Source organism: Aspergillus chevalieri, chromosome 3 (assembly GCF_016861735.1).
Source record: "Aspergillus chevalieri M1 DNA, chromosome 3, nearly complete sequence".
Taxonomy (NCBI): domain Eukaryota; kingdom Fungi; phylum Ascomycota; class Eurotiomycetes; order Eurotiales; family Aspergillaceae; genus Aspergillus; species Aspergillus chevalieri.
Window position 1 is genome coordinate 122,328 of NC_057364.1, and position 22,658 is coordinate 144,985.

At 50.2% G+C, this 22,658-nt stretch overlaps 8 protein-coding genes and 1 non-coding gene across 9 annotated transcripts; 3 read left to right on the forward strand and 6 right to left on the reverse strand.

The window, feature by feature from the left end:
• Positions 1-39: 39 nt before the first annotated feature.
• ACHE_30043S (putative voltage-gated K+ channel beta subunit (KCNAB)) lies at positions 40-1,248 on the forward strand (the record flags this gene model as incomplete). The annotated part of the gene is made up of 4 exons (XM_043276616.1): positions 40-134; positions 194-216; positions 263-972; positions 1,024-1,248. 4 exons carry the CDS (start codon positions 40-42, stop codon positions 1,246-1,248), a joined length of 1,053 nt encoding a protein of 350 aa, XP_043134578.1.
• Positions 1,249-3,220: 1,972 nt separating this feature from the next.
• On the reverse strand, positions 3,221-4,996 carry ACHE_30044A (putative MFS transporter; the record flags this gene model as incomplete). The annotated part of the gene is made up of 6 exons (XM_043276617.1): positions 3,221-3,265; positions 3,318-3,465; positions 3,520-4,266; positions 4,311-4,512; positions 4,564-4,662; positions 4,711-4,996. The coding sequence occupies 6 exons, from the start codon at positions 4,994-4,996 to the stop codon at positions 3,221-3,223; spliced, it is 1,527 nt and encodes a 508-aa protein (XP_043134579.1).
• Positions 4,997-5,744: 748 nt separating this feature from the next.
• ACHE_t30001A lies at positions 5,745-5,816 on the reverse strand. The gene has a single exon. It is a non-coding gene; the product is annotated as a tRNA-Arg (tRNA).
• Positions 5,817-5,945: 129 nt separating this feature from the next.
• Positions 5,946-8,184, reverse strand: ACHE_30045A (glutamine--tRNA ligase; the record flags this gene model as incomplete). The annotated part of the gene is made up of 6 exons (XM_043276618.1): positions 5,946-6,315; positions 6,364-6,593; positions 6,653-7,143; positions 7,199-7,471; positions 7,525-8,113; positions 8,173-8,184. 6 exons carry the CDS (start codon positions 8,182-8,184, stop codon positions 5,946-5,948), a joined length of 1,965 nt encoding a protein of 654 aa, XP_043134580.1.
• Positions 8,185-9,742: 1,558 nt separating this feature from the next.
• Positions 9,743-11,317, reverse strand: ACHE_30046A (uncharacterized protein; the record flags this gene model as incomplete). The annotated part of the gene is made up of 4 exons (XM_043276620.1): positions 9,743-10,162; positions 10,225-10,619; positions 10,924-11,185; positions 11,240-11,317. The coding sequence occupies 4 exons, from the start codon at positions 11,315-11,317 to the stop codon at positions 9,743-9,745; spliced, it is 1,155 nt and encodes a 384-aa protein (XP_043134581.1).
• A 1,263-nt stretch (positions 11,318-12,580) lies between these two features.
• On the reverse strand, positions 12,581-13,734 carry ACHE_30047A (zinc-dependent alcohol dehydrogenase family protein; the record flags this gene model as incomplete). The annotated part of the gene is made up of 3 exons (XM_043276621.1): positions 12,581-12,755; positions 12,807-13,164; positions 13,221-13,734. 3 exons carry the CDS (start codon positions 13,732-13,734, stop codon positions 12,581-12,583), a joined length of 1,047 nt encoding a protein of 348 aa, XP_043134582.1.
• A 567-nt stretch (positions 13,735-14,301) lies between these two features.
• On the forward strand, positions 14,302-15,552 carry ACHE_30048S (mandelate racemase/muconate lactonizing enzyme family protein; the record flags this gene model as incomplete). Its single annotated transcript, XM_043276622.1, has 1 exon — positions 14,302-15,552. One exon carries the CDS (start codon positions 14,302-14,304, stop codon positions 15,550-15,552), a length of 1,251 nt encoding a protein of 416 aa, XP_043134583.1.
• Positions 15,553-18,724: 3,172 nt separating this feature from the next.
• On the forward strand, positions 18,725-20,965 carry ACHE_30049S (uncharacterized protein; the record flags this gene model as incomplete). Its single annotated transcript, XM_043276623.1, has 1 exon — positions 18,725-20,965. One exon carries the CDS (start codon positions 18,725-18,727, stop codon positions 20,963-20,965), a length of 2,241 nt encoding a protein of 746 aa, XP_043134584.1.
• A 108-nt stretch (positions 20,966-21,073) lies between these two features.
• On the reverse strand, positions 21,074-21,795 carry ACHE_30050A (glutathione S-transferase family protein; the record flags this gene model as incomplete). Its single annotated transcript, XM_043276624.1, has 2 exons — positions 21,074-21,688; positions 21,745-21,795. The coding sequence occupies 2 exons, from the start codon at positions 21,793-21,795 to the stop codon at positions 21,074-21,076; spliced, it is 666 nt and encodes a 221-aa protein (XP_043134585.1).
• Between the last annotated feature and the right edge of the window lie 863 nt (positions 21,796-22,658).

A 22,658-nucleotide genomic window follows, 5' to 3' on the forward strand; every position in this document is an offset into this window, starting at 1 on the left:
CACAAGCGACCTATTCCTGATTAATTCCAGACAATCACAATGGCGTGGCCAAACAAGAACAAAGACATGCTGTACCGCCGCGTGGGCAACTCCGGCCTGCACGTGTCGGCCATTGGGCTAGGAGGATGGTTAACGTGAGCCTTCTCCGTACACTGATACAATAAAATCGAGCTGACAATACCTTGGATCATAGTTTTGGAGGCCACGTCGAAAACGGTACGAATCACCTACCACGCACCAATCACAGCACTAACACCCACAGAAACTACCTTCAGCTGCATGAAGCAAGCCTACGACTGCGGCGTCAACTTCTTCGACACAGCCGAGAGCTACGCGGGCGGGCAGTCCGAGATCATCATGGGGCAGGCGATCAAGAAATACGGCTGGAAGCGAAGCGACCTGGTCGTCACCACGAAGCTAAACTGGGGTCTCGCGAATGGTGAAATTCTAATCAACAACCACGGTCTTTCGCGGAAGCATATTATCGAAGGAACGCGTGCCTCGCTTGAGCGGTTACAGCTGGAGTATGTCGATATTATCTACGCGCACCGACCGGATCGTCTAACGCCTATGGAGGAGACCGTGCGTGCATTCAACTATGTTATTGAAAAGGGCTGGGCGTTTTACTGGGGTACATCGCAGTGGTCTGCCGATGAGATCAGTGAAGCCTGCGGGATTGCCAAGGCATTGGGTCTGGTTGCGCCGATTGTCGAACAGCCGTTGTATAACATGCTTGATCGGACCAAGGTCGAAGGCGAGTTCCAGCGTCTGTACTCGCGCGCTGGTATTGGGTTGACTACATTCTCACCGTTGAAGATGGGGTTGTTGAGCGGGAAGTACAACGATGCGACGACGCAGCCTCCGCCGGGTTCTCGGTTCGCAGAAAGTAGTGATCGATTTGCGGATAGCGTGCGCAAGGACTGGGAGAATGAGCAGTGGGCGGGCACTATCAAGAAGATCGTGGAGTTGAAGGTACTACATTCCATACCTCTGTTACCAAGATAATAGCTCAACTGTGGACAGACCCTCGCCGATAAACTCGGCTTCAAGCTCTCTCAACTCGCTCTAGCATGGTGTCTGAAGAACGAAAACGTCTCGTCTGTCATCACTGGTGCTTCCAGGCCGGAGCAAGTCGTGGACAATGTCGAGAGTCTCAAGTTGTTGCCCAACCTGACGCCGGAGATCATGGCGGAGATTGATGAGTTGTTGCTCAACAAACCGGATCAGGATCCCGCGAGACAGGATTAAGCCTTGTTGATCGGGTACTAAGAGCATATTTTTGGTCTCTAAGGGTCTATATTCTCCAGTCCATACGAGTTTCAGTGAATGAATACATATAAACGCCGATGCTCTTCTCTCTTCCTCTTTCTTTTTGCATTTGCATGGTTTTCCATTCCAAAGATAAATAGACTCTTCTCCCCAATGCCCAGAAGGCCTTTCTATGGTCATCTGTGCCCGGCATGCGCGTCAATTAGTGGCATACAGAGTCATTGAGCAAGTCTATCCTTAGCTCCATGGTAAACAATTGAACGAATGGACGGGCTTTCCCAAGGAAGTCAGACATGCCATTAAGACTTTTATTGCGTTCTATTTCAGTCCTTCTGCCGGATTCAACCCGGTGCCAATGCTTGACAGCATTGGCACAGGTAATGGTCTAAAAATCCAATACCGGCATGAAGATAACCCAGTCGTCACTACGAAGGAACAATGAAAAAAGTTCATTACACAAAAGTGAATGGACCATGGGCACTTTCCTTTATTCTTCCCAGTCCCTTGCTTATTCTTTTCTGTTTCCCTTCGAGAGCTTCCACCATCAATTTTCTTCTTTTCTCGCTGTACCGTTCTCTCTCAGTTGCATCACAATGTCTCCATCTTCTCAGGAGATTCCTCTAGACAGAGATCAGGAACTTGACAGAATGATCCCAAACCTCAAACATATCCCTTGCAAACAACACGCCAGGGGATATTGTGCTAAGGCCACGGGTTCAATCATGATGGCAAGTGTGACGGCTCAACTCAGCGCCTTTATTGACAAACACCATCAACATGGCAAACGATGCCATACAAGCAATTAAGACAAACAGCTGCGTAGCGATGCGGCACGACCGCTATAAATCCCTTCGTGTAAATAGGTCTTCCTCCTTCTTTCCTTTTCTTCTCCAGATTCGATATTATCGTCGATGGCTACACTAGCTTAGATAGGAATGTCATTTCATTAGTATCTACTAGTCCGAGCCGGTGACAGCAAGAGCGGCTCAAAGATCATCACTGACGTGGGTCAAAAGATTTCCAATGGTCGTAAGTATTGACTCGACTAGGCTCGCCTATTACCACTTTCATATCACTCTAATATTTTGCGGGGCCAATCTCGGAATGCCGCGGATGCGCCATGGCAGGGCTTCCAATGCAATTCCATGTCCTGTCGAACTGCATCCATCGCTTTTGCACCCGTACGTTTTCTACCGTCTCATTTTCCTATGCAGAATATACTAACATAACCAGCGTACATTGATATTATCAAGAACGAGCACGATCCAGAAACCTGGGGGGCCATGGGGCAAATAAATGCCCCGTTTGTTCCGGCCCTCATCCAATCAAACTTCGTGCACCGCTTCTGTGCTCGTACCTTCCTCCATCTCCTAATCAATGGAATACTAACATAAAACTAGCCTGTATCGATGCCATCAGAGACGAGCATGACACAGAAAATTGGGGGGAAACCGGGGCAAATGCCTGGCATGTTCGCTCCCATAGACTTCGTCGACTGCCCGTATCCCGCGATGGAACTCGAGCATCACGCCAGGCGTGTAATTCGGTACAAGCAGGGCAAGAAGAACACGCCTTGCAAATACTTCCAGAAGAACTTTCAGCGTAAAGTTACTGGGCGTTTTTGAAGTCCATCGCGCAAACTTGGAATGTCAGTTTGGAAATAGATACCACTACCAGCATCGACACCGGCTTTCTGACGAAGACGGAGACTTCCAGTTCCCGTATTGGCGCGTCGAAGAGATGCGTGAATACTAACTCGAGGAACTTGAAGATGAAAAGAATTCCGTCAGTCGGCATCGAAATGTGGAATTTGAAGCTGTTGCGCAAATTGATGCCGAGCTGTTGCTCAACAAACCGGATGAGAATCCTGCGATACAAGACTAGGTGTTGATGGCATGCAGCGGTAGAACACAAAACGAAACTTAATTATTCTATACTAGCAAAAAACAAATCATAAAACATATCTAAACGCCCTGTTTTCGAGTTCCGTTTGGTCCTGCCGCTGTCAGTACATATCTAGCACAAGTAAGGAAGTAAAGAAGGCTTACCATCATCCCTTTCTCAATGCCATCCTTAACAACATCCTCCCCATACACCTCGACAGAAGCCTCACGATCCCGTTTCTTATTATCAAGATACATATACACGTAGAGACCGGTGATAGCCGCAAGTTTCACAGCATACCCAACCAACATCCTATACCATTAGCACACCCGTACATCACTCATAGATCAAACAGGGGGAACTCACGCAACATAAGCGCTATGATACCCCGGCGCCTCACTATCCTTGAACGTCTGCGGCCCGATAATATTCCCCACACAGTACCCCGTAAACACCACAGCCCCCGTGATCTGCTTCTTCGTGGACCCCGCGATATTCGAACTAATCATCGTCAAGCTCATGCTGAATCCCAGACCCTGGAAATAGCACAGCCAAAGCGCAACCAGACGGCCCCATTGATTGGAATCCGGGAGGCCGACTAGTAGTCCCGCACCGAGGATGCAGATGAGATTAGCGACAATCATGCAGGTGCTGCGGGCGTGGAAACGGTCTGCGTATCTAGTTGCTGTGATGCCTCCGCCGAGGAGGGAGAGGAATTGCACGGCACCGCCGGGGATTTGGAGATATTGTGTGCCGAGTGTGTCGAAGCCGAAAGACTTGACGATAATCGAGGTAAAGCTTGTAAGCGCGGAGTTGGGCACCTGCGCACCCACGGCCATGATGAACAACAGCCAAGTCTTCGGATCACGAGCGGCCTGCCACACCTGGTCCCATTTGAAGTGGTGGTTCTTGACTCCTTGTCGGTTGATGGCGACGCGTTCGACGGCAATGGCTCGTTCGCGCTCGGTGAGGAATCTTGCTGTGGAGGGGAGATCGGGCAGCCAGATGATGGAGATGATAGCGGTGGCTATGGAGAAGGCGCCGAAGATGATGAAGACGTACATCCAGCGTTCGAGGCCGGTTGTGATGTGGCCGACGGCGTAGCCGATTAGGCTGGGTTGTCAGTGCCTGCGTTGAGATTTCAGAGGTGAACTCACCCTCCAAACATGGTTGCGATTCCGTTGGTGCAGTAGTACGCCTCCAACCGCAGCGGTTGCTCTTTAGCAGTGTACCAAATACCCATCATCAACACGAAACCTGGGTTAACTGCGGCTTCGAGGATACCCAGGAGTAAGCGGTTGGTAGCGATACCCGGGAAGTTGTGGCAGGCCGGTGTTGTCATGAGGAGACCTCCCCAGACTGCAATTCGTCAGTAAGATGAGAATGACCAATATTCGAAGGCATTCCTACTGAATGTCGTGATGCTGAGAAACTTCCCAATCGGCAGTCTCTGCAAGGCATATCCGGCTGGCCATTGGGCGACGAGGTATCCGATATAGAATATCGATCCTAAATTGCATTAGCACAATTCCAGCATCCAACAATAAAAATACCCACCCAGCCATGAATAATCCTGTCCCTCCAATTTCGTCGCCGTCTTCAACCCATACACTGACGCAAAGTTCAAACTGTTCTTGTCCAGATACTGAATCAAATAGATCAAGAACAGAATAGGAACAACCCGGCAATCAATCTTGCGAAGAACCCGCTTAGCCTCCTCCTCAGTATACTCAATGCCCTGATACCGCTTATAGATATCATAGTTGTCATCGACCTTCCCAGAGCTTGTCGTTGATACTTCCACGCCATCTTCCACGGTATGCGGCTGTTTCTGGGATTCCATTGTCTGTGCCATCATTCCCTGTCAATGCCGTGTCGAGTATCCAGAAGGAATCGGAATCTGCAACATGACAGCGACAGGGGACATCCGCATCTTTATTTAACCTACATACACCTACCAATACCAGGCCAATGCACGCAGTTTAACCTGACATTTCCCGATAGACGAGAAACCCATGTTTAGCGTCGATGGTGCAAGCATAGTGGACAAATTCGCACAGTCTCTCTCTCCACCATCGACGCAGCATGGCCTGTCTGGCGGGATCACGACATCGCCACGAGGATGGCGTATGCGCCGTTCAAACAAGTCGGAGATATTCCGCCAATTTAGGGTATTTTTTCCCGGCAGTTTATCTGTGTTGTTAATCGGGAGTATCCGATTGAGTCTGCAGTTTCTCGATTCATGTTGAATTGGTGTCTTGAATCATGGTTGGGTACCTGGGTACTTCCTAGGTATGTAGAGTCGCGGACTGTCCCTGAAAGATCCATGGCACCAGGTTAGCATTACTCTGTGCCTGGTTATACCCAGCCATATTAGGACTCTACCTGGCAAGCCATCTGCCAACGGTCGTCACTCGGAGGAGTCTTCACGGATGAGAGCGCCGTCCTCGTTCCGCACTGGCCATCGGAGGTCCGCCCCCAGGATCAAAATCATATAGCATTAAAGTTATTAGGAAGCTGATTGAAGTAGATGCTCTGATCAATTTCCGCAATGATGCAAAAACACAGCAAAAAAGCAAAAAGGGAGGAAGCGATCCCGGTGCGACTCGAACGCACAGCCTTTAGTACCGGAAACTAACGCGCTACCATTGCGCCACGAGACCTTGTCTTGACCTGTTCTTGACTAAGCGCTCTATGTTCCAAAACCACTGTGATCAAGTAAAAACACTATATATTACCCCAGGGGTATTCATGCACCTATTCACAAACTACTAATGCTACGCTATAAGCCACTATGCACCCTCCTTCAAGTTCACAATCCGGTTCAACACAACTTTGTCGTCCGTCGTATCCCGGTCCATGGCAAAGTACGCAATCCGCATCGCCTGGAACCGCACGCCCTCAGGTCCGGGCTGGATACCGTTTTCTTCAAGGGCCTTCCGGTCCTCTGCCGGCCAGGGAGCGCGCTGGCGGATGTCGTGGAAGCCCACCTCAATCATGGCGTTGGGGTAGATATCTTCAGAGTTGGGGTTGATGTCATTCAGGAAGTTGCCCGAGGGGTGAGCCGAGGGGTTATTCGACTGGAAGAGCGGGTTGAGCAAGCGTGCCTCTGCCTTGACCGGGCTGTTGTGTGCCGGGCTGTTGGCGACCCATTGGATGAAACTGGCTTGGTTAGCATGTCGTTTCAACGTGCAGGAAGGTTATGCTCACGCCTTGGGCTTCTTGGGTGCGGACCCATCAGCAGGCTTGTCGTAGCTGGCATGGACCACCGTGACCCGACCAGACTCATCCTTCTCGAATGATTTGGCAGTCACCGGGTAGGGAGCTTTCAGCAGACCAACGGGCTTGCCAGGGGCCATACGGAAATAGTCCGGCGAGTCCACCTCACGGAAGTCACTCCGGTCAATGAACACACGCTTGGTAAAGGGCAATTGGTGGGACTAATAATTAGCTTTCTATCTTCAAGAGACGGGTGGGAGAAAAAAAAAAAAACACTTACACCAAACGAAGGGTCCTTGGGGGCAAAAGGCTGCTCGATCATCTCCAGATGGTCGTCGGGCAAATCATCGATAATAACCTCAATAGGATCCAGCACCATCATCAAACGGGGCACCGAGAATTCCAAGTAAGAACGGATAGACTGCTCAAAGCGGTTGATCTCGATGTTTGTCACGTTCTTGGTGACACCCAACTCATTGACAAACGCACGAATAGCACCCGGGGGAATACCACGGCGACGAAGACCAATCAGAGTGTACAGGCGAGGGTCGTCCCAGCCTCGCACATGGTTCTCCCGAACGAGCTGGTTCAACTTGCGCTTGGAAAGAACCGTTCCGGTCAGATTGAGACGACCGTATTCTCTCTGCATAGGCTTGAAGACATCCAGCTTGTTGATGAGCCAGTTGTACGACTCACGCGAGAGCTCAAACTCGGTGGTGCAGAGGGAGTGAGTGATGTTTTCGAAACTATCGACAAGGCAATGTGTGAAATCTAGATATTGTTAATTCGCAATAGCACTCCCAAATGTGCCTGGAAAGACACCCACCATATGTCGGATAGATCTTCCATTTGGTACCGGTCCGGAAGTGGTCATTGTCTTCGAGGATACGGTACGCCGCAAGATCCCACATCTGAGGGTTGGGGTTGTTGAGATCCTGCTTCATCCGAAGGGAAGCTTCCTTGGGCTGGTATTTTCCATCGCGCATGGCTCGGAACTCCTTGAGCGACTCCTCGATCGGGCGGTCACGGTGCGCGCACGCAAAACGCTCCTTGCCCTTTCCTCCGTCTCCTCCACCTCTCTGGACTTCGATTTCGGCCTCTAAAACATCCATCAGTATATGCATATCTCACGAGCAGTGAAGATTCACGTACTCGAGCAGTGGCAAACGTAGGCCCCATCCCTCCTAATCAGCTCCTCTGCCAGCTCATACAACCGGTCAAAGTGGTCACTGGAATAAGTGATAGCAGCCGGCTTGAAGCCCAGCCACTGAACAATATCCCTGATCGACTCGAAGTACTCCTGTTCCTCACCGGCCGGGTTGGTATCATCGTATCGCAGATTACACTTGCCCCCGTGGTACTTGGCGAAACCAAAGTTGATTGCAATAGCCTTGCTGTGACCGATATGCAAGTAACCGTTTGGTTCCGGGGGAAATCGAGTGGTAACGGTCTCCTCGGGGCGTTCGTGGTAGACCTGGTGCAAGAAACCTTCCTTGAACATCTGCTCGGGGTCGGTAGGGGCGGCGGGTTCCTTCTTCGCCTTGGGAGGTGCGGGACCCTTGGGTTGCTTGGGCTGCTTGGCCGCCTGTTCCTTCTTGGCAGCCTTCTCGGCGGCCTTCTTCTCCTTCTTTTCCTTCTTCTTAGATGTTGACTCCTGCGATTCTTGGGGCTCCGCGGGGGGCTGTTCTTGGGGAGGTTTCACGTCCGCAGCTGGACGGAGGGGTAGGGTGGTTTCCTGGGCCTGTATAATCGCATATGTTAGACGCATTTAATATATCAAAGTAGGGGAATGCGACTCACCTTGGACTCCATTGTCGTAGTGGTGTTTTGTCCGAAGGAGGGGCAACGAAGTCCAGTACGAATCGCTGGGGGTGGGTCAAAAATGGAGATAATAAACTGGAAACTTTTTTCAATAATTTCCACGTTCCTTGAGTATCCCACAGACGTTGTTGAGAAGCGCCTCTATCTCACTCAGAACAGTCAAAGGATGAGTCTTCGCGGGGTGGAAGAAAATGAATGTGTGACTGATAAGATAAGCCGGTCGCTGGCCTTAAAAAAATAGTACATGCATCCGGGGTTCGGGGAAATACCTTGTTCCGATACCTGCACGTGATTTTATCTCTGCCTGATTCCTTAGGCATAAAACAGGGCATACAGCCGCAGCAGTGACTAGCCTACTATAGTTACCAACATGCTACCCGTTGCTCTACATTGGTTTCGCAACCCAGGCCTCAAGATCAAGTAGATTTGAATGTTCATCAATATTCGCGCGATATATGTTAGCGTGAATTGTGGGAGGGACCAAAAGTCGATCCAAAATTACAATGCTCTCTTCCACTCTGGTAGTATGGTGAGCAAGTTTCTACTGCTTCCCATCATTAATCTGTCCATTGCCGTCAGGAAACATCTTCCATTTACGGCTACATGAAGGTATCTTTTCATTGAGGGATGAGCTGAATGCAATTCCTAAAGACTGCCATCGATGATGAGGATTCACCCCACCGGTGGCTCTCCCCAAGGCTGTAGTGATTCCAGTATCGCACGCTTGACTCTGGACTTCATAACTTGCCCCAGAGAAACTGTTTATATTATCATTTTTACGCGTGGTCGCGAGGAACTTGCCAGCACTGTACCGTCACACTCCCAGCGCTCGAAGTTCATGACGGCCATTAAGACATTGATCTCCACGATGCCGGAAAATGTGCGACTATTACTAGTCAATGGCGGGGGGAGGAGGGGGGTAATTTTTCAATTTTCAAGGTCCTGTTCTGGTGTGATTCCATCTCTCAGCAAGAAGCGTGATGTGCTGGCCGAGTCTACATCATTCGCTGATGAAGCATCCAGACAATGGTGTTGTCCGTTCTTTGGCCATGCGTGAATCCAAGAGATAACAACCCACCCAGACGGTCATGTACCAATTGCCGTAGGAATATTGACAGGGAAATGAGCCAGGGAACTAATACTCCGGAAATCTTCACTTCTGTTGATTCAAGCAAGCTGCCACTGGTCATCTCGCCGATCTTTGTACAAATGACCATACAAGCCGTATCGGATGAGGACCGGGATAGACATTTTCTGAAAAAGAGAGTTTAGTTTCTTTGACAGATGCTTGTCTCGGTTCATCAAATGGTCCTCGGTGGGCGCGGAGGCGATGGGTTTAAAGAAAACATCGTACGTGGCAGGGGAAGATTTCATGGGTCGAAGACTTTACCATTTAAATGGTAAAGACCAGTTGATGGAAGCTCTCGACCGGAATCCATAGGAAAGACCTTCGAGGATTTGAAGACGATACCAGGAAAACAATGCTAGAAGCAACCAGTCTGCTTGTAAATTCACATATACATAGCATCTGTCCCTATTAGACATCTACTCAAACAGAATTCGAGTTATCAGCGCAGGAAAAAGCGCTAGAGCCTCCTGACGTCTTGTACGTATCAATTATTCCAACAACAGATCCGTAGGTTCCCGCAACCATCAAAAAGGTCCCAATGACTATCACAAAAACACTCCAGCAAACCATGAAATACCACCGCTTAGGCGTGTCCCTACGCTGACCCCAGTTATCATACAGCCACATGGCCCCATATGGCTGAAAGCACATGAGTGGAACGAGCAAGGCGCCGATAAGTGAGACTAGTCCGTCGAAGACGGGGATTGCGCTGGCGATGATATACGCGATCACGACAACACCGAAGGTGCAGCCGAGCCAGGCCATCCAATGTATTGGGGTGTTGCTGGTTAAATGGTGGGAGCCCCGGAGGATGTGGATGAAGATGTATTTCGCTGGTATCTTTACGTACGTTGTATAGAGTTAGCCAGTTTCAAGGGTGTGTTACTGTCAAGTAGCCTTACGTGTGCAACAATCGTCATTGTAACGATCAACCCCGGCAATGCGAGCCCGTAGCAAACTTTCTTCATTGTTCCGCCTGCAGAACCGAGTGCTGGAGAAGCGACATATGATCCGCAGTAATAGTAGACGACGCAGCCAACCACAGCGAATAATACTGTCACAAAAACCTGGCAGATAAGTACCGCTCGAGTGTATTGGCGGGGGTTGCGCATCTCCGACACGATAGCGAAAAAGCCCGGTGTACCAGAAAACGCGAAGAGAAGTGTAGATACGGCACTAATAGCGCTGGTGAAGGTTGGTTTGCCGATGATTTTGTAGTCGGGGACCCAGGGGGTGTCAGTTTGCGGTGCAGTGGCCGGGCGGTCTTGGACGCCAACAGCGATGGTGACGATAATGACTAGAGGTTATAAGACAATTCGAAATCATTTTTGTTTGTGGAAGCGAACAAAACCCACCAGAAACGAGAATAGACGGGAGCCCAATCCATGCAAGCCAGGTGATACGACCGAGCGTTCGAACGCTACTGCAAGCAAACCCTATAATGGCAGCAATAGCAACAAAGATAGCTGTGCATGCACCATGCGTTGAAACTGTGTTCAATCCGATCGAAACCCCAAGTATACTAGAGCCGGTAACGAATATCCAATATGCGGGAAGATCAGCGAAATGTCTATGTTTATACCTGGCTGGGAATTGCATACAGAGACAGAATGCTATTGACAGGACCCCACGACCAACTTGACCACATATCAAATGCCCTGCGTCATCAATACCATACACTTCACGATGGTGAAGCTTGAAGGTACCAATTATGTAGGCGGACCACGTGGTGATACAGGAGATAGCACAAAGGCAGATGATGCCCGGGACTATGCCCAGGACGTCAAAGGCACCTGGGACTGACAAAAGACCCAGGCCAATTTGGGTCTTCATCATGAGGATAACTGTTCCCAGGAATCCCACCTAGTGAGGAGTGGTCAGGTTGATCTGAGGGTCTGTAGCTCCGGATATGCATACATTACGGTAGTTAGGCCCTTCTTCAGTGATCTCTCCAAACACGGCATCTTCTTCTTCAATTTTTGGCGCTTCGGACATAATGAGGTCGAGGAGGTGCAATGAGACTAGATCAGACTCTGGGAAAGTAAAGCTGGGGCTGGCCATTCTTATACCTGGCGCCAGGAAAATGACAATAGACCATCGTTACATATCACCGAACATAATTGGATCTCTCGAGTATCCATCCATTCCGCAAGTAGGCATACACAGTAGAACTCGTCTACTTGCGATAATCTGCGGGGAATACTCGGGTTGGTTCTCCTTCTCTGACACGAGCTTATCTCGTTCATGCGCGGCGTTTCCCTTGAAAATGCGGGGGCCAATCAGGAGGTTTCTTGTTCGAAAGATATAGGATACTGGTGTAGCCGGAGCAATGGGAATCAGCTGTTTCCGAAAGAGACCCATACGATATTCGTAATCAGAGTATTCCTATAGTTTTCTGCGGTCCGGAATGAGGCAATAGTAACGGGATTAGCAGAAACTAAATTGCTACGTTCCATATATGGACGAATCAAGTCGTTGGCGCTGAATCTGTATATTTGCAAAATGCGGGGGAAAGGGGCGCAAGAAGGTCAAGAACCGACCAAATCTATCAGTTCAAAGCCTTGGTAAGTGTAACGAGGATAAAACTGAACGTGATAAGGGCAAAGACTGAGGCTTTATCGTTGGGTTGTGCTGTGAAATGGGTTAGTTTACCCGACAGGCTCAAATCTTTGATTCGACAGTCAACTCGAGGTCCAGGAGCTAGCATAGTAAATGTCTTATCTATGGTAGCACGGGCCATCTAGATATCGATATGGGAAAAAAGGCCAACTCGGTGGAGAGGGGGGCAGTCCATGAAAGGGTTGAGGGAAAGCTCCATTTCTGGGGCAAGTATGACATCTCGGCACGAGACGACTGAGGTTAAGAAGTCAAAGTCACTAGATACCATCAATCCGTGTGCGCTATACCTGGAATGTGCAAAGGCTAGTAGTCTGAACAGACAAACGACACCCCGTGATACTTGAGCTTCAGTGCAAGGATCATGTGTTCAATTCCTTTATCATTCCAAGAAGTACAGGGATCGGGTATACGTACCGAGTGTCATCCGACGGATGTCCTCTAAATTATTAGAAACTAAGGTGTTCCCAAAATTTAACTGACTGTCTTCGGTAGCTGTAATGAGAATTGGGGGACATGTCCAAATTCGCATAAATTGGCCAAATCGCGACCCTAGTCAAGTCTATACACTATCTCAGTTTTACCGAATGTAGAGTATGTACAGATAGCAGCCAGCTACACAAAGGGCTAGAAGCCTAGTCTCTAGAGACAAAGAACAAGCTTCCCGACCTGTTTTCCCTGCCAAATATACTCAACTGCCTCCTCGGCCTTTTCAAAAGGAAAGGTTGAGTCGATCAGGTCGTCCAGTTGCACCTTGGTAGCTGACAGGGCAGCACAGAAATCTTCAGTGTCATACTTAGATCCTGCATTGATACCCCTTTACTGTTTGTTAGTTCAGTCAAACCAAAAGAAGCCAATGAGAACTTGCCTTAAGACAACCCGTCTGTCAATGATAATCGGAACGAGCTCAGCCAGGTCTTGGGGATTCTGCTTGCCGAGATATCCAACTTGGCTAACAATCCCACCCCTTCGAGTACATTTCATAGACTGAATTAATGATGGGGTACCACCATTTTCAACCACAATATCAACACCAACACCATCAGTAAGCCTTAGAACTTCCTCATGCCAGTCTGGAATTTTGGAATAGTTGACTGTCAACAGTGGTGGATTTGGATATTTCTCCTTCATCTTCTCCAGTTTGTGATCACTCGAGGATGTCAAGATCACTTGAAGACCCGCGGCTCGAGCAAGCTTCAGTGCAAACACACTGACTCCACCAGTTCCTTCGAGTCTAAGTATCAGTAACTCCTCCATATCTGCCAAGTGGCAAGGCACGTACCTTGAATCAAGACAGTCTGACCGATACTCATGCCTTTTAGTGCCGACCACGCAGTAACTCCAGCGCAAGGAATCGTTGCAGCGCTGATAAAGTCAAGATGATCTGGAAGTTTGACTACAACCTCCTCGTCGAAAACGACATGGTCCGCCATAACACCGTCTTCATCAGCAGCTAGCCAGGAGCGGCCTAGCTCTCGCCCGGTTATGTACTTTGTGTCGATAATAGGGGCTACTTTGTCACCGACAGCAAGGTTCTTCACCTTTTCACCAGTAGCGACCACTTCACCTGCTGCATCATTGCATAGTATACCGTTCGGTAACACGGGCCAGGGATTCCCACCGTTCGCGATGTTGGCATCCCGGTAATTCAGAGAAATTGCATGAATTTTTATCAAGACCGATGTCAGACCGAGAGGAGGCAGAACTTCCTCCACATACTTCAACTTCGGGGTGCCCGGGGTGTAGTCGTCGGTCCGGCGAAATGCCCGACGGGTTATGATCGTAGCGGTTGTCATGGTTGGCTAATACATATGGCTCGTAGATGATGATAGCGGTGTTAGCAGCGTAGTATAGAGATCATTTGGAAGACTTGTTTATAATATATAGTGGTCCTTGCACTGTTCATACTGCAAGCGGGGTGGAGTGGTTCTCATTTTTGATACCCGATTGGGAATAAATCCCAGTGACGCAATTAAAACCATAGTCCGATGCTTGTCTCCCCTTCCCCGTGGTCATGCACCCTGTTTGTCTCGGTTCCAAGCTGGCTCTTGCTTTAGCCTACCGAATTGGTTCGGGGCGATGTCTTATCGCACTTGCATTAGCGACCATTACTGAACTGGAAGTGCGGCAGCGCTACCCAACCCGAAGAGAGAGGTGAAACTGGGTCAAATCGGTCGTGCATTGTTCTCCATGCACCATGTTCCGATCCCCGTCCCGATCCTTGTCCAGATCATGCTTGGCACGATCCTTGTCTCCCAAGTACGGAAGCGAATCCCTATAGTTGTGGGATCGGCTCGAATAGCCGATCTGAGACAATGGATAGGTACCCTCATAGTGTCTGGAGTCTGGAACACAAATATATTATGGGCCTCTTGTGTCAGAGCCCTGACTTCCGCGAGGAAAATCAAGACATTCCTGTCTGTAACGCGCGATACCCGAAGCTGCGGACCTGTTACAAGCGAATTTCATCCTCTGTCTGCCTTAAACCGCGACGAAACATGACGGGTCTGGAAATCGCACGGATCGATGTTTTCCAAGTTGACCTGCCATACGCAGGAGGTGTCTATCGTCTATCTGGGGGCCGGAATTATACCAGTTTCGACGCCACGATTGTTCGGATCACGACCCAGAACGGACTTGAGGGCTGGGGGGAAAGCACCCCTTTCGGCTCTACTTTTGTCGCGTCCCATGCCCTTGGGGTCAGAGCTGGTATAGCTGAAATTGCCCCCAAGCTGATCGGGCTGGATCCGCGAAGAGTCGATCGTATCAATGATGCTATGGATGCTGCACTCATCGGTCACGCACATGCCAAAACAGCGATCGATGTTGCCTGCTGGGATATATTTGGGAAGTCAGTTGGACTTCCTGTCTGCGAGCTATTGGGCGGTCGCACTGATGCTAGGTTGCCGATTATTTCGTCCATCCCCGTGGATGATCCGGAGGCCATGCGCAAAAACGTGGCTGATCATCGGAAAAGAGGGTACAAAGGGCACTCGGTCAAGATTGGAGGTGAACCTGCAGCTGACGCCGCGCGCATCGCAGCGTCTCTCGCTGACAAGCAGCATGACGAGTTCTTCATTGTTGATGCTAATGGCGGACTGTCTGTTGAAATCGCTCTGCGAATGTTGAGGCTACTGCCTGACGGACTGGATTTCATCCTGAAAGCACCTTGTCCCACATGGCGCGAGTGTCTCTCTCTCCGCCGAAGAACCGATATACCCATGAGCATAGACGAACTTGCAACCGATGAGGTGTCCATTGTGCAGCTTGTTGCGGACGATGCGGCAGAAAGCATTGGGTTGAAAGTTTCCAAGACGGGTGGTCTAACCAGGTGCCGCCGTGTGCGGGATATTGCTCTGGCCGCAGGCTATACGACAAGTGTACAGGAAACGACGGGCTCAGATATTGCGTTTGCGGCGATAGTTCACCTGGGGCAGACGGTCCCAGTGCGATCATTGCGTTGCATTCTTGAAAGTCGGGAAATGGTCACGCTCAAGACGGCGGACGGCGCGTTTGATGTACACGATGGCTATATCTCAGCGCCCACCACGCCGGGCCTAGGAATTGAACCTCGCTTAGATGTGCTGGGAGAACCTGTCGCTAGCTACGATTAACTATCCCCATGCAAGGCGTATGTGCGCGGATTTGAATTATCTGAGTGTAAAGACGTGCCGAGCAGTTCATGGAATGGTTAATTTTACTTGTATGATGCCGATTCAAACCGTATTAAAGGCAACAAAATGATATAGGTCTCTTTCACTTCATTCACTTGACTCGGCTCGTAGAGGCCAGGCTTTGACTGGCAGCCTAGAGTGCTTTACCATTGATGATGTCTGAATCGCACTCATCCTGCAAGCCACTTCTATAGTAAAAAAAACCACGCTGTCACAACTGGGGTAATGTCCCGAATCAGATATATCTGGAACAATTTATAATCACACTCTCGGGCTGAAGGCACTGAGGCAGATCCACAGGTAAGATTTATCAAGGAGTACATTGACAACCTCAGGGCTGAAGCTTGCGCGGGAGAACATGTCGGTCTCTCCACAGCATTCTGGGATGTCTTTGAAGGACGCGGAGGGGATGAATCAAAACAGCAAACCCTAAACACCATTATGTGGCAGAGCAAGCAGATGTCGCTGATAGAAGAGACGCTGGTGTACCTAAAGGACCAAGGCCACTTGGTGAAACTCCTCAACCGGAAAAAGGCCGCCAGGTTATGTTCTCGAGAATTTGACAACTCGTCCCAAGCAAGCATGGCAGAAATACTTCACCGACTCTGGAACATATTGCGTGTAAATTACTCCGTTCATCCGGCGAAGATATGGGCTCAGTTCTATATTAAGATGGCTTCAACTCAAAAGCCCCTGCCCTGTCAAGATGAAAAGCAACTGGCAGAGACTCTTGGATGTACTCCCATGTCATTGGAAAAGGGGTAAGACCAATTATGCCGACATTGATATGCTCTGAAAATGCATCCAGGATATTGGGTCAATGCAGCGCAAACCCCGTGTTCCGGCATGAATATTATGCGCGAGAGGAATGTGCAGGGGCGATTGGGCGAAGATTTCAAGGTCTTTGAAGTTAAATATCTGGCAGCAAGACCAAATGGAGTCGTTGAAATCATAACGGCTTCAGCAGGCGACAGTCACGTTCTTCTCGTGTATGGAGACACCTTGGCCCTTGGCGGGCGATTTTACCAAGAATACCAGATATTTTCAGGTCGAATGCTCAAAGTCCAAAAAAGTCCACCGTGCTTGTCATTGATACATTTGGACGACATAACAGCACGTCGAGCCTTGGTACTACCGCTACAGTGGCTGACCGGGCCTCATTGGCCTCGGCAGGTCAAAGGGCTCTCGATGTCCGAGCCGACGAGGAATTGAAGCGGAAGACGGTCCACACAATCCTGTGGGAGCAAAGCCAGGTCACACATGTCCATCGTACAGTAGAGAACTTGTCTGACAATGGAGGCCGCTGTCCTCCTATCGTGAGCTCGAGAGACCAACCAAGTGCGAGGTTTATGGCAGAATCTGGTGCATTCCAGTGGAATAAGCACTGATCAATTTTGACAGTGGCTTCATGCACTTATACCAGGACGCGTTTTTTGAAGCCCCGAGAACGTCTGCCACAATAAATTTCTCTGCCCGCTGTTTTGACTTGGAGCGGATCGCTTTGGCGACAGAAAGTTCTCCATGTGCCTTGCCGGAAAATGCGCTTTCTTATCCCCATGATTTTAATGTGCAATTGAGGGCTTCAACACGACTGCAGTAGAAACGGGCAGCTTCAAACGACATAGCCGTCCATCTTCTGTGGTTCAATTGCTGGATTTTGGCAAATTTCCGTTGGCTATTGATGGGAGCGAATACCGGCTGTTGTATGTGTTTCATACGGATTATGGTCAAGTATGTCCCAGTTTTTCCGGACTTGGAATTCTGCCAATCACAATAACCTAGCCAATCCTATGCGAAATGGAACGACCAAGTGCATCAAAACGCACAGATTAAACAACTAATTTCAATCATCATCATTGACCGACCCTGTGAGGCATCAAAACACCATTATCAGCTGGTTATAGTTACAGGAATCACTGCGCTCAGCAGACTGACTGCCTGCGTCTCCGGAGGTTGGGCCAGGTTGGCAGGGGTGCCGGGGGGATGAATGCCCTCGTGGAGACTGCTACGCCCGGGTGATACCGCTGGAGCTGATCGGGGCTTACGCTCGATACCCGGGATTCTGGAAATGGAGCTGCTGCATCCTCTTGTCGGGAGTTGAACAAGCACTACCAAGTGCAAGGTCTGGCAAAATCTTGACAGAACCCGGGTATTCTTTTAGTTCAAATCTGGCCTAGTCGCCTCTCTTTGGCTCCTAGAACAACATTTTCTACAACCAGCTGTAGACAGTTCTTCCGTGTGCCTTGTTGGAAGACGCACTTGTGCCGTCTCGCGCGATCCCATCTTCCGCGACCCGACAATTTAAGCACACTCGGCAAGGTCTGATGGGTATTTCGGACGCGTGTCGGCTAGAAACGGTCCGTCTACTTATAGTCTTACGACTAATCAGTCCGAGACTCTCTACGGGGCGCTGAAGATGTCGAGACAACTATTTGGGCTGACTGTTGTACATATATAGGAGTGCAGAGGGGACTTGCATAGATGCTGTACGGAGTAAGACCAAGTTTGTACCTCGGCAGAACCTCCGCAACTTCAACTCACCTTCAACTCTGTCTCAACACTCTCTGTCTCGAATGCTATGCAGGTTATAGTCCTTTAATAGCCTCTAATAAATAGTATACTATACTCTGTATACTCTTCCAGATGCTGACTTCACATGGAAGCCGCGTTTTCCATCTCGGTTATTTCCCCCCACTGCAGATCGAGCTCTCAGCTAATTAAACATCTCAATCTTCAGTCTGACCCACCGTCAATCAGAGCAAGATGGCCTCGGTTGTTCGTCTCCGGGTTGCTCATTCCCCGACTCCGTCAGTTCCTGCTTCGTTCTTGCTTGCGAGAGAAAACAAAGTCTATTTGGCGTTAGTCGCTCCTTCCCCGCAAACCGTCGCCCCGGCTCGAGAATTACGGACAAATCAGGGGAAAGCGATCGCTGTCAGTCCGGTCTCGCGGAGTGCTGAGAAGGACATAAATACGGAAGGCGCGCCTGAACTAGTGCGCCAGGATACGGAGGCACCACTCACTTCACGTATATCACCCACCGATTCCGCGCACTCGAGTCCTCCTGTCCACCCTCACGTTATCCTTACGAGTTACGGTATTCCTAATCGCGACTATGGCAGAGCAAGCGGTCTCGACTTATACCCCGTTGGATGCGCCGGTTCCCCCCGTTCCTACCGCTGAGGTATTCTCGGAACTACAATGGCAAACACTTTTGGCTCTGGCGGATACGGTCATCCCCTCTGTCAAGGCCCGGGAAGGTCCACACTCGTCCAATGATAAAGTCGTGTCGTCGTCGGAGGTGGATAAGGCCGTTTCGACGCTGGCTGCCAGTATCCCCGGTCCGGATGCGAACCAACTCGCAGTGCGATACCTCGAGGAACGTCCGTCCACGAATCCACACTTCCGGGATGCGATCCAACGTCTATTCGCGGAATGGGTGCCCGATGAGGGTAAAAATGGGATGTCGATGATTTTGAGTGCTCTCAACTCAAAACCCGGTTCTCTCGTTCTCACGGGCTCGACTACACCTATTGCGGAACAACCTGTGGAAGTTCGTGAGAGGATATTTCGAGGATGGGAAACTTCGCGTCTGAAGCCGGTCCGGGCCGTTTACAAGGCTCTCACGGCCATTTTCAAGAAGACATGGGTCACTGTGAGTCCGACCGTTTGCTCGGTTGTCGGTTTTCCTCGAGTCCCCATTCATGGGAAGCCTGTAGACGGCCACGAGTATGAATTCCTGCAGATCCCGCCCGGTGACGAACCAGAGACGATCGAGACCGACGTTGTCATTGTGGGCAGTGGCTGTGGAGGAGGCGTTGCGGCCAAGAATCTCGCCGAAGCAGGTCACAAGGTGCTTGTCGTGGAGAAGTCCTATCACCATTCGACAAAGCATTTCCCGATGAAGTTCAGCGAGGGTTTCACGAACCTGTTTGAAAGCGGTGGTGCTACCATGAGCGATGACGGCTCCATGGCCGTGCTTTCAGGATCCACCTGGGGAGGTGGTGGTACGGTAAATTGGTCGGCTTCGCTTCAAACACAAGGCTACGTTCGTCAGGAGTGGGCCAATGCAGGTCTTCCATTCTTTACGTCGTTGGAATTTCAAATGGCTCTGGATCGGGTTTGTGATCGGATGGGGGTGAACTCTGACATCGAGCACAATTACAGCAACCGGGTCATCCTCGAAGGGGCGCGTAAGCTGGGTTACGCAGCCAAACCGGTTCCCCAGAACACCGGGAATGGCGAGCACTACTGTGGATACTGTACGATGGGCTGTCACTCGACCGGAAAGAAGGGACCAACCGAATCTTATCTGGCGGACGCAGCAAAGGCCGGTGCCAAGTTTATGGAAGGCTTCCGCGCGAACAAGGTACTGTTTGATCAGACAGCCGGAGGACGAGTGGCCAGCGGTGTGGAGGGTACCTGGACCTCCAGAGACACTCACTTTGGTACCAGCGGTGATGCCGTGACCCGAAAAGTTATCATCAAAGCGAAGACGGTTGTCGTTTCTTGCGGGACCCTGCATAGTCCTCTTCTTTTGCTGCGCAGCGGGTTGAAGAATTCGCATATTGGCAAACATCTTCATCTTCATCCGGTTTCCTTGAATGCTGCGGTCTTTGATGACGAGGTCCGTCCTTGGGAGGGTTCAGCGTTGACCACGGTTGTCAATGAATTTGAGAATATGGATGGGCAAGGGCACGGTGTCAAGATTGAGAATCTTTCCATGTTACCGGCTGTTTTCATTCCCACGTTCCCCTGGCGCGATGGACTGGATTACAAGATGTGGGCGGCCAAATTCTCGCGGATGTCGGGCTTTATCACCCTTACGAAAGAGCGCGATGCTGGACGAGTATACCCCGATCCTGTTGATGGGCGGTGTCGCATTGACTACACGGTTTCGAACTACGACCGGAAGCACATGCTGGAAGCGCTGATTGCGACGGCGAAGATCGCATACATTTCAGGAGCCAGGGAATTCCACTCGAGCTGCCGGGAACTGCCTCCGTTCATTCGATCATCAGACTCGACAGAAGCATCGGAAGGCACGAACAGCGCGGATCTGCAGGAGTGGATTGCAGAAGTGCGTCGCCATCCCCCTCTCGATCCGGAGCGGACCTTGTTCGCCAGCGCACACCAGATGGGCACGTGTCGTATGGGCAAGTCGCCGCGGACGAGCGTTGTGGATGCGGATTGTCAGGTCTGGGGGACCAAGGGACTGTATGTGCTTGATGCGTCGGTGTTCCCTAGTGCCAGTGGAGTGAACCCGATGGTGACCAACATGGCGATTGCGGACTGGGCGAGTCGGAACATTGCCAAGTCGATGACGCGGAATGGTAATGTGATGGCTCGACTGTAGTCTTATTCTTGTACAGATGTTATTTCTATGTTGACATGAGCGTATGATATCCTTCAATGCTATGCTTTGTACTTCATGCTATGTACATGTAGGCTGCTTTCGTACAGTCTACGACGGAGGAGCCTTGCGCTTCTCAATAAACTTCTTCTCCCCAAAAGCCTGCTTAACGCCCTCAGTCTCCAGCACCCGATCATACCAAGCCAGCACAGTAGGATACTGCGGCCTCAACTCATTATCCAGAATCATCGAAAACGCCCAAACCAACGCCGCCGCAACCGAAATATCCGCCAAACTCAACTTCTCCTCAGAAGCCAACCATTTCCTCCCCTGCAAATGCGTCTCCAGAGTCCTAGCCGCGCGATCCAAATTCGCCAACGCAGCCGTCTCCGTCGCCTCATCGTACGCCTTGAGTCCGACCCTCCACAGCGCAGACCTCGTCACAGCACCCATGACCTCACCCTCCGCGAAGACAATCCACTGCCTAATCTGCGCCTTTTCCGCGGGCGTAGACCCCAATAACTGTCCAGCAGCAGGGCCCGATTCAGCGACGTATTGAGTGATAGCGTCAGACTCGAAGATGCGCACGGCGCCGTCGGAGGACTCGAAAGCGGGGATTTTGCCGAGAGGGAATTTGGAGAGGAATTCGGGGGTGCGGTTTGTGACACCCATTTGGAAGGGGGCTTCGTCGATTTGCAGACCGTTCAGGTTTGCGACGGCGTGGGTCTGTTTCTTGTTAGGTTGGGTGTTTTGGGGTGCTGGCGTTGAGGTGAGGGAGGTACCTTGATGACCCGGGGGTTGTTGGGGTAGGAGTAGATTGTTCCGAAGGACATTCTGTCGTCTGTGTGTGGTGTATGTGTGGTTTGGGTTTCAATCAAGGAACAAGTGTAGTGTCTCTGGTAGAAGAGGAAGAGAGACGGCGAGGGTAAAGAGGGAAGACAGTGTGGACAACGAACCGAGGATCACTGTGGAGATCACTGGTGATTACAAATGCGATTGCGGGGTAGAATGCATTCGAGGAGGATATCAAGTGTTCTGGTATTCAACTGTATATGTATATGTTGGATCAAATGAAGCTGGATGTTTGGATATTATACTGTGTCTATTGGGATGTGCTGGTAGCATGTATGCTGGTATAGATATGGTATCATCGCGAAAGATTGGCGATGCTGATTGGCTAGGGAACACGAAGTATATATCGGGGTATTGCTCCGTCCGGTGCATAAAAGGATTGGACGTCGAGTCTACGTAGTAATGTTTTTGCTATGTTATTTTCTGTGTATGACAGAGTTGGACTTTTGTGTAGTTACTGTGTAGTATGTCTTTACGGTCTGCGCTGCAATGGTCCAGGGGATTCCGAAGTGTAGTCTGGTGGTGAAGTGCAGTCATGTTAGTGGATATGCCCGGTTCATGGGGTTGTCTTTGGTGTCGGTTCCGAGTTCCGACCATCGTTATCATTTCAAGAAATTGAAATGTAGCATCAGACGTCGTGGTCTGGTCGGTGTTAAGGGGTTAGGGTATTGCACTGCCATGGATATTTATTTCCGCAAGGAACTGGAAGACAAACGAGAATAAGAACAACAGTAAGAAGCCACCTGCCTGGAGCTGTACATAAGCACAGTCAATGTCAACGCTTTGCAATAATTTTGCAATAAAGATAGTATGATCAAGGTAGGAGACGAGGAATGGTAGTATG